General features: G+C 37.5%; 1 protein-coding gene across 2 annotated transcripts in view; it reads right to left on the reverse strand.

The window, feature by feature from the left end:
* The window catches only part of peli1b (pellino E3 ubiquitin protein ligase 1b), a 42,304-nt gene that overhangs the window by 15,663 nt on the left and 12,909 nt on the right, over nt 1-13,732 (reverse strand). For both annotated transcript variants that reach the window (XM_088350820.1, XM_088350819.1), the window contains one exon: nt 4,811-5,049. In XM_088350820.1, the coding sequence (XP_088206946.1) occupies nt 4,811-4,890 (80 nt within the window). In that variant the 5' untranslated portion in view covers nt 4,891-5,049. The remainder of the gene's footprint in view (nt 1-4,810; nt 5,050-13,732) is intronic.

Below are 13,732 nucleotides of genomic sequence, written 5' to 3' on the forward strand. Positions count from 1 at the left end.
CCTCTGTTCTATGACAACACACATTGCCTGGAGGTTCAGGTTTACAGTTGACTCAGACTCTGCTGGTCCAAGCCGGTTAACACAAAAATCACCTTGGAAATGTTCCTCAACGGAAAAAGCAGTAAAAGGCATCTGGTTCTGCCTTTTTAAACTCTTAGCGCTTTTCCACTTAGTTTTTTTGTTATACCTTTTATTTTTAAACCACGACTGCTTTTTGAGGCCTGTGTCAGAGTCGCAACATTCCATGCTACAGAAAAATATCATCCGTATTTTCCGCACTATAAGGCACACCCTTCACCCCATAATTAAATGTGTTTGTATCCCTAGCGGTCTACTCGAGTGGTTAGGAAATGGCGTTCTCCCCTTCACGGTCCAGGTTCAATTCCCGTTGCTATACTTCAACTGCTAAATCAATGCATATTTAACCCTTACTGTAGTTTATATCATCTGCACCTTATATACCGGTGCCCCTTATAAATAACAAAAAATACAAAATACTAATTTTTAGCTATGCGCCTGATAAGCCGGTGCAACTTAAAGTGCGTAAAACACAGTAAAACAAGATGATTAATATTGACGACATTTCAGGAGAGTATTAGCATTAGGCATTATTTTTCTCACTTAGCCCAACTTAAATCAACCTGACATCATCTAGTTAATTTCATTAGAGAAAATAGCACCATTAAAACAAATAAAAATGAAAGCCTACTACTATTTGTTTGTTAGATGTTGCAAATGCTTCAAGGAGTGTAGACTAGTGAGTGAATTAGGAGCTGGAGCAAAGTCGGCCGTTAGTGTGCTAGTTTTATATTTGGGTAGAAAACGTGACCAGCAGAAGCTCCTTGAGAGTCTTGCTGGGACTCTTCCAGCCTCTCCATTTCTGTTACAAACTAAAAATAACACCCAATTCTCGCATTACTTTAAAGTCCTTAAACTTTCTTTAGAGGATTTTGAAAGCTGGGCTTGAGTCTATATGTTTGGCAAATGGACCACTGCCGTATATTTATACCAAAAAGTTATTGAAACGTCCAAAAAGGTCAACTCCACCCATCGCCTTCTTGCATGAGGGAGAACCCTATTAACACAAAAACGAAATGAAATGTTTATGTGCATGGCTTCATTAAAAAAACTGGCCTTTCTGGACTCATGTGTGACACCAAATTAGCATAGTAAATGCATATACACCTTCATGTATATGCTAATTGTTTTTCCCATAAGTCTACATGTGTTTGTATATGTATGCCTACACACGAGCGTGTATTCGAAAAGCAGTCCATACAATTATGTCTTAAGCTCAGGTAGAGCAGGGTTTAAATCCAGGCCCTGAATCTGCTAAGCAAAGTCCAAAAAAAGAAACAGGATATGTGCCCTTTGAATTTGAAGAGGCCACTTTAAATTCATTGCCATTTTGCCATCATTTCTGGAAGGAAGAAACGAAGGAAGAAACAAAGGAAGGAACAAAGGAAGGAACGAAGGAAGGAACGAAGGAAGGAACGAAGTAACGAACGAAGTAACAAATGAGGTAACAAACGAAGTAACGAATGAGGTAACGAATAAGGTAACAAACAAAGTAACGAACGAACGAAGGAACAAAAGAAGGAAGAAAGGAAAGAAAGAAGGAAGAAAAGAAGGAAGAAAAGAAGGAAGAAAAGAAGGAAGAAACGAAGGAACAAACAAAACAAAGAACGAAGGCACGAACAAACGAAAGAAGTAACAAAGGAACGTACAAAGGAACAAACGAAAGAAGGAAGGGTAGGTAGAAAGGTTTGGGTGGGTAGGTAGGAGAATAGGTAGGTGAATAGATAGCTGGGTAAAATAGTGTAGGTAGGTGCTGTAGATCGGTGGGTAGACAAACAGACAGACGCACGACTAAACTGACAAGCAACTAATGCCCTATTAGAAAAACTAAAAAACGTAACGTCAACTACACTACACTCATCCGATGATACATGTGCCACATTCCGGGCGCTGCCTTTTAAAAGCAAAGACACTCAAAATTGCACATACTACAAATGGAAAAAAATCAGAATAGGAACCTAAAATACACTTTTGTGTTTAATTTATGACTGCTGATTGTCGTTTATCGATACTAAATACATTATTAAAAAATCTACTTGAATCTAAATTCATTTGGGCTTTAGCGGTCTTAGTTGACTATTTCCAAAAAAGCTCAGAAGGACGATGCTTCAGTGAAAAGAAAAAAGGGGGAGGATTATGACTACGAACACAATATGTTGAGACGGCAAGGCGGAAATGTTGATTCACTTGCAATAAAAAACATTTAAGGTCTTGTATAACTACTTTAAGACCTGCACATACGCTTTTAAAGCTTTACATATGGCGTGTTCCTGTACTACATTTGGAAAAGACCTTAAACTTTCAACTCACAACTATTGTTTTGATCGTGGTTTCTAACCCCTGCTGCCACCTACGGGAAAGTGGTCTTCTAAAGCCCTGCAAAAACCAGTGCCGTCCCTTGTGAATGGCCCCTGCCCGCTTTCGTGCACTTTGCAGGGTTATGCTTCCCAGACATACAGCGTGACTACTCAGCCAGAAAGGCCCCTGACCTTAGTTCTCAACCCTGACAAACGTGTTATTGTTTTAACAGCAAAAACATGGATGCTTCCTGACACGCCATCATCTGAGTGCCTTGACTTAAGGCTCCTGAAAGACATCATTCTCCATCTGTGCTGACTTCCTATGCCTTGTTGAAAAACACAACCGCTAACGACTTTGGCTTTTCGCCTGCCTGAAACGGAGCATATTGTTATACGCTTCAACTTTTTGAAATTTGGTGAAACTTGTCCAGGATTTCATAATTGCCCTGACATACCAAGAGCACTGTCACATTGTAACGCCAACACAACATAAGCTTTTGACTATATCTATTAAACAGTATAAAATGGGACTGGGAAAAATAAAACTAATATTTGTGATTTGTTAGATCTGCATTGCAATTTTGATGCCATTTTAGATTTTAGAAGAAAAGAGCATTTTTGTGCTTGTTTTGTTTTTGGGGAAACTTAAACATAGTAACAAGCAAACTTCCCTCGAGATTACATTATTAGCCACAAAGTCTTACCTGTCAACCTCCACGGCTCCATGCCCGTACAAACTGTCGTATTCCCGTACAAAATACAAAATAATTGTACACCATTTTGGGTTTTTTTTCTGAATGATGCATGATGGGAAATCCCCAGGAGGCAGACGCATGCGATTGACAAATTTGCAATTTTCCATACAGATTTCCTTGTACGTCGTACTCGTCTTAAAATGCATAAAAAACGTACTTTGTACGGCAAAACCGTACAGGATGACAGGTATGCAGAGTATACAACTGTAACAAAATAACTATAGATCTACAAATAAAAACAGAATCTCAGTTGAATAAATAGTCTTTATTGTCATTATAAAAAAATACAACAAAATTGAAGGGATTCTCCTTCAGTAGAAGAAAGCGATTTAGAGAGCGGCTGGCTAGCTAGACACTAGTGTCGGGTAACTACTACTTCTGCAAGGTTTCTGAGATGATTAAAACACAAGAGTCACAAATGTAGCGATTTTCAACGAGTAGTAAATCCAAGTCGTCCGTTTTGTTATGGTGGCCATTTTTGCAAGGGCTGTTTGACCGACTGACAGCCTACACTAGTCTATCAAAGTCGCGCACACACGCCTTGCAAACGTTGCTTATCCTTTATTGGCTAGTGCCATTAAAACCTGCTTCTGTTTGGCTGGCGCTGTTAAACCCCGAAATGTGACAATTCTTGTTGGCCATACACTCTATTACTCAATTCACAAACTGAAACTATAAATCCTTGAAAAAAAAGCTGGTTTTTCTTTACGGTTTCTCTAATGCACTACATAACACTGTGATGTTGATTAGATTTCGGTTAATTGTGCAACACTAGTACAAAATATGAATTACGCTAAGGTAGGTTCATATGGCCTTAATCATTAATGTGACCTTGTCTAAAACAATGTGTATAAAACAAATGATGTTCTACATAGTGGGTTGAGCACAACCTACAGTAGCATTGTGGTCTTCTGCATCGAAAAGACGTCTCGTCAACCTCAATGTTAAAAACTGAATAATTTTTCTATGCTTAAAAATAACATTGTCTCCAAAAAATACATTTTTCTATCGCTCCTATAAAAAGCTTTGTCTTCTTTGCCAAAAATTTGCATATTCTTCCGAACAACAAACTAGTGTTACTTTCATTTTCACTGGAATCTACAAACGTCATATTCTTCTACGCCACCAAAATCCTCTTGTTCTACGCTTAAAACTAGCATCGTCTTTCACAGAAAAGTAGATGAGTCTTTTTCAATTATTTATTAGCCACAAAGTTCCCAGTGAGAGATAAAGTGATGGCCTGCAGTTCGAAAATATGCAGTCTGAGCCACCTAATTGAGGTATGTTTCTGTCCATCGCTCAATAGAATAGACAGTCCAACTCATTTCTAGTTATGTGGGGTTCCTCCGGGCACTCCGGTTTCCTCCCACATTCCAAAAACATGCATGTCAGGTTAAATGGCTGGTCCAAATTGTCCCTAGGTGTGAATGAGCGAGTGAGTTGTCTGTCTCTATGTGCCCTGCGACTGGCTGGCAACCATTTCAGGGTGTCCCCTGCCCACTGCTCGAAGACAGCTGGGATGGGCTCCATCACCCCCGTGACCCTACTGAGGATAAGCGGTGCAGATAATGGATGGATGTTCTAGAGGGTTTTTCCACACAACCTGAGACACATTTTACTGACAATTAAAAAAAACTGAATTTCATGGTATCATTGGGGGTAAACGAGGCCGCTTACCCGAGCACAATGAGCTCTCCATACTTGACAGGCACTTTGATGGAAGTGGTGCAGATGTTCTCTTGCTCAGGGGAGTACATCGGGCACACCTGATGGACGGACTTTCGGGTGGGCTACAGCGGTGGGGCAAAGAGGAAGAAGGACAGGAAGAGGGTGGGAAAGAAGGAAAAGGAGAAGGAAGGGGAAATTTCAGCTGAGTCTCAGCTTGCGCCTCTCATGCTTCAGGCCTCAGTCCTCCCCTGCAACAGAAAAAAGAAGGTTAGCATAAAATTTGTAATACAGAATCCAGTTTGCTTTAAAGGGTTTTTAAAGACGGGCAATGATGGCGATTTTCAGTGACTTTGACAGCCCAGGTAATGTGGTTTCCTGAGTGTCTCACTCAGGCAAAAAGTAATCACACAAATTAGAGCAAATGCACATTAACAACTTCAAACTTTAAGTACAGTGCTGCCTGAATAGACTTACAACATTATTCCTGACCACACTTGAAACCCACAACACAGTCAAACACTTTGAATGATCTTTCTGTAAAAATCTGAATATAAATGGGTTATCTGTTACAGTGCCTTACAGAACACTAACAAAAAAAAACGTGATTCTAGGATGTGTTTATTATCTACACAAGTTTCAAAGGAATTGTGTAAAAACACCTTTAAAAAAGGAAATCAAAGTCGGCCAAAACACAGATAAAACTACTTTCCTATTACAACGGTGGGAATTACAACTTCTTTCTTTCTTTCTTTCTCAGCTACGCCGCTTATCCTCAGTAGGGTCGCGGGGGTGCTGGAGCCCATCCCAGCAATCATCGGGCAGTGGGCAGGGGACACCCTGTACTGGTTGCCAGCCAATCGCAGGGCACACAGGGACAGACAACTCATTCGCTCATTCACACCTAGGGACAATTTGGACCGGCCAATTCACCTGAAATGCATGTTTTTGGAATTACAACTTATGAATTAATAAACATCACCATGCATCATAAACTAAAGAATTGCACCTAATTTCTTCCACATGCCATGAGGCTCTTTAACTCCACCCCGGGGAGTAAAAGCCCACATTAACCCCCACCCCCACATTTGCATATTGCCTATTTTTATTACAGTGTGCATTTTATGTAGCACTATTTAAATACTCTATGTCAACACGTTACATTGGGTATTTATGTATTCTATTTCTTTTACTTTATTATTATTTTATTTTCAACACAAGGATACTGCTGGAAGTGCGAATTTCCCTACGGGGCTGAATAAAGTATCTATCTATCTATCACTTGTTCCAGCTAACCAATCATGTGTTGAGAAGCGATTTAAACTAGGTGTATTGCAAAGCCGCAGTTGTCAACTATAAATGGATCAATCACATGTGAAATGGCGAGGAAGGTTAAGCATCACTCCAAATTAAAGGGTACTATTTTTTCAGGACCTTTTGTTTGAAGATCAGTTTAAGTGGTATACTAGTGTTAGGCAGAATTAATTGGTTGCCCTCTTAAAATTGGTTGGCAAAAATGTATCCTTAAAAAATTGGGGTTATCTCTATGGCAGTGTTAATCAGCCAGTGTGAATTCTCTAGTGTACTTTACAAAAAAGAATAAGTACAAAGTTTGAAATAAGCTGAATTATTTGCCATGTGTCATATCAGACAATGCTACTTGTTAACTGTTGAAATATGATGCAGCAAAATAATGTGCTCAGAACGTATGCTGTGTTGAAAAGCGATCGAAATTATGTGTATTGCAAAGATGCAGTAGTCACTAAAAATGGATAAATTCCATGTGAAGTGGCGTGGGAGGTTTTAGCAATCCAACTTCATTTTCTTTCTTCTTTGCCAAAGAAATATTGGCAGAAATGGAATTCAAAAAATAAATCTTCAATAATTTCCATGATCGGAGTATGTTTTAATAGTTTGACCTTGTGACAGACAGATCAAGTAATGTCAACAATGTTTTAATGTATGTAGCTCCTACATTTGCCCTAAAAATATGTTCAGAGGTTTATATTTTTTAGCATTAATGAGGTTTATAAATTTATTTTTTGGCATTAATAAATATTCAAGACATGTAATAGGATCATTCCATTTCAAATCACCTGGTGGATTATACAAGCACTTTTAGATTGTCATGAACCCTAGTGAACTTGTTGATTGTGCAACACTTAATCTAAACACTTTTGTTAATCAGAGGCAGTTTTTGTCTTTTACAATCTCGGAAAATACTGTGTAAATCTTTGGAAACTAATGTCTTTTGAAAGAAAATTCAACAAGTATTCCAAGTCTGAAAATGTTTTTCCAAAATTGGTGCATGTTTTAAATACTTTGAGCATTCAAGAAATATTTTGAACTTCCAAAAAATATACTTCAAGGTAAATTATTCCCACCACAGGGTCAAAATACTGGATAACATGATCCACAAGGTCAAGTTAAATGTAAATGGTCTGCATTTATTCCTGACCACAAGTTTATAGTCCAAATATAGATTAAATTGTGAAATTAGTAAAACATGCACTCATCTTGGAAATTATTATAATGGAGAATCTTTCTCATGATATGTGTTCTGTGAAAATTGCCATAGTAGTTCCAGAAACCCAAGAGTTTCAAGGAAGGCAGCTAAGGGTTTGAGGGTGTGCAGACTTTTTATTCTTTTTGCTATAAAAACAAAACATTTTACAACTCTGAATCTTTTATTTATAAAAGAGAACATGCGGGGGATAAATGTGCATGAAAAAAGAAATCGAGATTAAATGATCCACAAGGTCCATCAAGCGCAACATTACTAACATGCCAGCCAATCACAAATGTCACTGCTTGATTGACATTTAGAGCAACCAGTCCGAGGCCAACTTAATTTTGCTGACAAAAAAAAAAACGAAAAAAAAAAACAACAGTCCTAAGCCAATCAGCTCATTATCTGATTTCCAGCCTTCGCTGAAGCTTATCATCAAAATTAATGGATGTGTGGAAAAAACAAGAAGACATAATCCTATCACTTTCGCGTGGAAAGTGAGATGGACACTTTTTCACAATGTCATTTTCGAAATACATTGACCTCACCTGCTGTTCAATCGCAATACATAAGAAGGGTATTGCTTCACTCTTTTATTTAGTTTTAGTTTGTGAATGTAATTTATAGAAGGAGCCGCATAGGAGTATGCAAAAATAGTGCGTTCTTTCAATGCATGACATGTGTGCGTGTACTTATTTGTGCACAGACCCTTGACCTCACTGTTACACACACATACACAGTCACAAACACACACGTATACAAACACAAATACAAAAAGACCTAGCAGTGCAATAAAAAGAGGAAGGACGAGATACTTTGCAGGCAACCAAGATCAGCATACTGATAATAGCCACAAAATTAACCTCCTTTTTCCACACCCAACAACTTGGAATGCCAAATACACAGACACACACAATGGGTAAAACAAACAAAATAGTTAAAAAAAAAAAAAATGCCACTTAATAGTTAAACCCGCTCATGCGACTTATAACCAAAGAAAATTACTCCAGATTTTAGATTATTTTGTTGGTTTTATACTACTTTACAAAGTGTTTTAACTATCGGCCTGCTGCCCTCTTGTTGGCGCTAGAGGACTGGTAACAGGCTCAGAGACAGTTTTTTCTCACCACCCTAAACAACCACACAAGACTGTGCATAATATTTTTCTTGCCTATGTATCGGAAAAAGGGTATTTAGATTTCATCCGTCCACTTATTTTGCAATTTCTTTGCTGCAAATTATTGTTGCACTATTTTTCATTGCACTTTTAGTACGATGCAATTACAACTTAGGCATATTTATCCTGATATTTGTTTACATGTTATTTTTCTCTTTATTACGTGTTCATCCTGAAGTACCATGTCGTTACATCTCACTGTAAACCATGTTCACTACGTTATTATCAATGACAAAATAGAAAATTCTAAATCTATTTTCATTCCATAGATCTAAGGGAAATGAAACAAAATAGATTTATAAACAGAAAGATGCAAAACGCTTAATCAATTAACTGTAAGCTCAAGGGGCAATCTTTGAAAGTTTATGATAACACAATATCATTACAGAGCATAAAAATTGTTAATAATACAGTCAGTGCAAGTGAGTTTAAACTAAAATCGTAAATATTTTCTTCTAAGACAACAAAGGATAACTTTTACTGGCATATCAACCCCAAAACTGAAAAAGCAACCAATTCACATCCAACATTTAAAAGTCTTTCAGTTGTTTTATAAATCCTTGAGCTCGTTCCAGATTTCTTGGACAACTTGACATGCTTCTTTCACAAGGAAATACTTGTGCATTTATCAATCCAAATACAAGAACGAAAGTTCTAAGTTATACCAGTCAGTAAAGCCGCTTCACTAACTGTGTGAACAACAGCTTTTTTTTATCCAAGTCTGGAATTCTGTGCACGCATTTGGCCTGTTCTGGAAAGCTGATTAAGTCTTTTTAAAACCTCGAGAAGCCTTCAAGGAAAAGCTACTGGCACCGCTTCCCAACTTAAGACGCTTTTTAGATAACACTTGCTGATTTACAAAACAAGGGCAAGATCATTTGTGATCAGCAGCAAAAATAAGGCAATAATAACAGATTGTTTTTCTGTCATGACATAAAAAGGAAGTACCGGTATTTATTTCCACAGTGATAGAAGTCAACGCTTTCAAGACTTTTCTAGAAAATGTTGAGGCTCATGTTTTGTTTTTCTTTTTAGAAATTGCCCGTGGAGTGGACTTCTTCAAAAGAAAATATGTCAACATTCTGAAAAAAAATGCAAAATGATCTATTGATGGTTTCCAGACGCAGTACAGTAAAAGACCTAAGCAAATCGGAAAATGTCCACCAAACCTAAATGTGGGAAACGAATGTGGTGAGAATCACAGCAGTGAGACATATGACATTATATTATCAATAAAAGACAGACGATCTGGGAAAGTGAGAGGCAGCTTAGGGAATTAGGCAACATGAATATAAATGGTGGACTAGTGGAACTTAAACTGAGGTGAAAAAAAATGACAACAACAAAGTCATAATTGCATAATAGTGCGGATTTAAGTCTAAAAATAGATTTATCTTTACAGGACTGTCTCAGAATATTTGAATTTTGTGACAAGTTCTTTATTTTCTGTAATGCAATTTAAAAAGTAAAAATGTCATATATTCTGGATTTATTTTGCATACAACCTAAAATTTTGGAAGCCTTTCATCATTTCACTGATTAGGACTACTGATATACTTTTTCATGATATTCTGATATTGAAATAGTTTTTGCCATAATCAGCAATATTAAAAACAGAAATGGCTTGCAATATTTCAGGTAAATTTTAATGAATCCAGAATGTATGACGTTTTTCTCGTATTAATTGCATTACAGAAAAAAAAAGAACTTTATCACAGTCTTATTTTTTGAGACGGTCCTGTATGTAAGTCCTAATACTTTTGTCCAGAAATATTCCCAGGAAACATTTACAGCCAGATGGGCAAAAGTGATAGCATGCACACAGGAAATCCCTATTCTCTGCCCACTCTTAGACAGGACACACATCTTTCATGATCCCTGCTCCCTTGAGTAACACTCTATATATTTACATATTTTCTTGAGTGTGTGTGGTCCACTTCACTTTATGACATAGAAATGAAAATAGGTGGATTCAACCCCGAAAACTTTTGAATTTCAATCTTGATGAATTTTCTTACGGCTTTATGTTTGTGTATAAACTGCACTGGACAGTATAAGCACCGTAACATTGGAAAAACAGGAGCTCTGTGTAAGGTTATCCGACAGTGGTGTGAAATCTAACACCAGACCCTCACTTATTTCCTCTTGTGTGGAAAACCCAAAACTACAAATTTGATGCAAGATGGCTTTGTGATAATAAGCTTTATGGGGTCTGTAGAGAATACAAAGTTCACAAAACCATGACTTAAAACTCAAATTATGAATTGAAGGATGTGGTGAAGGTTTTCAAACACTCTCATGTGGTAATTTCCCTTGATATATAAATGAAAGGGACTCATTGACTGAACTTGTATTTCCAGGGCCTTTACAAGTACTCCGCCCTCAGTGCACAGTATGTCGCTGACATTTGAACAAGCGTTGCCACAACAATGCAGTGGAACATGAAATATGCAGCAGAGGTGAAGAGGACCTAAACATTGGGAACATGGTGTAAAATGTAAACATGCTTAATAAACACATGTGAATGCAGGCAGGACCACCAAGTATCCCATGGCCAAATACCAACCAAACCTGTCTGATTTCTTTGAGCTTTTGAAAAAAGAAAATATCTGAAATAAAAGAAAATCTGGAATCAGGTGCTTTAATGCCAACATACCACTAAAAATAAAATGAACTAGCACAGACTACAAATTGTTGTCAGTCTGGAAGAAAAAATGTGTTTATGGCGGCATGATGCGCGGAATATGAGGAGCGATGTTCCGGTTACACTCATCAATGATTCAACCGGACCACACAACAACAAACAGCAAAAAAATCCAAAGCAGCAATACAAATATACAGACGTGCATAAAAACACACTATAACTAACATTTTTGTCATGACGAGACACCGTATTCAAATATGTGATCGCATAAATATGAACGGTGTGTGTTGTGATTCAGGTCAGAATGTCATTGTCGACTATTGTTAGTTCTCTACATTAATATAATATCTGCTGAGAGTCGCACATGCACAAAACATTAACAATAACACTATCATACAGAAATAAGCGACATGAGCTATGCGTACCGAAACTTCTAAAGTTTTGGAGCATTTTATACGGCCAATAAAAAAGACTACTAGCAAAGTTTGCAAAGCAGACCTTGCATATCATTGACGTAGATCAGGGATGCACAAACAATTAGAGCACCACGGACGCTTGAAGGAAATGGAGTCCAACTTGCCTCAGTAAGATTCAGGTAGCAAAGAAGCCAATACGGTTTTGATGACTGCATTGGACATTTTATATATTATATATTTTGCTCTAAAACAGAGCTGAAGAGTATTGCCAGACAGTGTCTGACAAACGGATTTGAAATGAAAAGCATTGAGTCTGGAGAACAAACATCAGTTTTTAAGACGTTAAAAACTATTATAAATTCCGGACTATAGAGCACACCTAAATATAAGCCACACCCACCACATTTTAAGAGGATAATCGCTTTTGTACTTACACAAGCCGCACCTGTATATAAGCTGCGTGCGCCCACGCTAAAACTTGTAACACAATCACAAAATTAACCCAAACCCTTCTTTGAGCCCAGCGATTGAGTACTCAGTTTAACAACCACAGCCGGCAGAAGGAACGGAAAATGATACCGGTAATTAAGATATGATGCAGACCTGCAGAATCCAGGTCCCGTTAAATCCAAGGAAAAAAAGTGTATATTTCCAAAGGTAAGGGTGGGAAAAATATATATCCACTTTTGTCTGCCGTGTCCACAAACAATCACCTTTACCGGTCCCCACTTCCCGTCATCCCCCGCGTCTGTTACGCCCCTTCTTTTTAATTGGTCAGTGCAAGACTAATCAGAATAAGTGTCCAAAATAAATACAAATAAATACATTACAAAAATATAGTTGCAAATACATATTATACATGGTTACACATATTTACAAAGAAAGACGGTACACCGAGAGAGTTTTCAAAGCTTTAATAATAATAATATTATAACTTTCATCCCAAACCGCTTCAGTGAAGGGTAGCAAAACACTACTAACAAGACGCTCGCAATTCAGTTAACGGGTCTGTTAAAAAAAACATACCGTACATGTAGAAATCACGGTAAACCGTTCTCATCTTCCTCCCTATAACTGACGTCATCAAAGTTGTCCTCCTTCAGTATGGGAAAGAGACTTTGTCGTATAGACGTTGCCCCACGCTCCCTCAATCAAAAACACGCTAGCAACACGCTCGCAAGGTAAAGTGTGTGTAGTAGCTCTGTTTCTTCTTTATCGGACTGCTCGATTGAGTTTAGTTTGTAAGCTGAGTCATGTGCCTTGACCTCGAGCGCCGCTGGCGGCTGTTAGAAAAATTACATAAATTGGCCGCATCACTGAATAAGCTGCAGGGTTGAACGTTTGGGAAAAAGGTAGCGACTTATAGTCCGGAATTTACAGTACAAACGTCAGTTGTCAAAACTGTTTAATTTCAAAGTGTTGAGAATTGTTAAGTACTTTTGTTCGACTTTTCCGTTGACCATGGAAAGAACTTCACAAAGTGGACATCATATTTGTTTTGTTGGTGTTCTAACCCTGCTAATATGCCTCTTATTGGTTTACAGGGATAGAAAATGTTTTTTATTGTAGCCATTTTTTTGTGTTAATTATCATTTGCCATATGATTAAATGAACTTCATGCTAAATATAATAAAAAAGAAAATAGTTATCCCATTATTTGACTTATGGTTTAGTGACAAGTAGGGCACTGAACTAGTGGACTAATTAAATAGTAATCAATTCCAGCCCAAGTGGCAAAAAATCATGTGTGTTTAAGAGCAATAATTTCTGTATTTTCAAAAATGTAGTCTACCTTTGAGACGCCTTTTACCAGCCTTTTTCTAATATGTATTTCTTCTAATGTGGGAACTAATATCCTTTTTTTTTAAATTAAGAAACTTTCAAAAGTCTGACTGAATTACTAACTTGAATCTTCTCTTTGAGTTGAATTTTCCTACATGTACAAAGCGGAGTTGAGTGTATGACCTCATGGCATACCACAGCTATGGGTAACACGCCCAAAAACACAAAAAGGTAAAGAAGGAAATTTTATTGCCCAACATGTTCTCAGACCCGTTGGGAATCACATTGGGAAATCTGAGTTGTTTTTACACGTGCAATGAATTTGACTGTTGCACTAAACAAAAAGTAATTAGTCTATTTTTTATCCTATACCAGGGGTGTCAAACTCATCTTAACTCGGGGGCCA

Source organism: Urocampus carinirostris, chromosome 13, assembly GCF_059441175.1.
Source record: "Urocampus carinirostris isolate Australia breed hairy pipefish chromosome 13, RoL_Ucar_1.0, whole genome shotgun sequence".
In the NCBI taxonomy this organism is placed as follows: Eukaryota; Metazoa; Chordata; class Actinopteri; order Syngnathiformes; family Syngnathidae; genus Urocampus; species Urocampus carinirostris.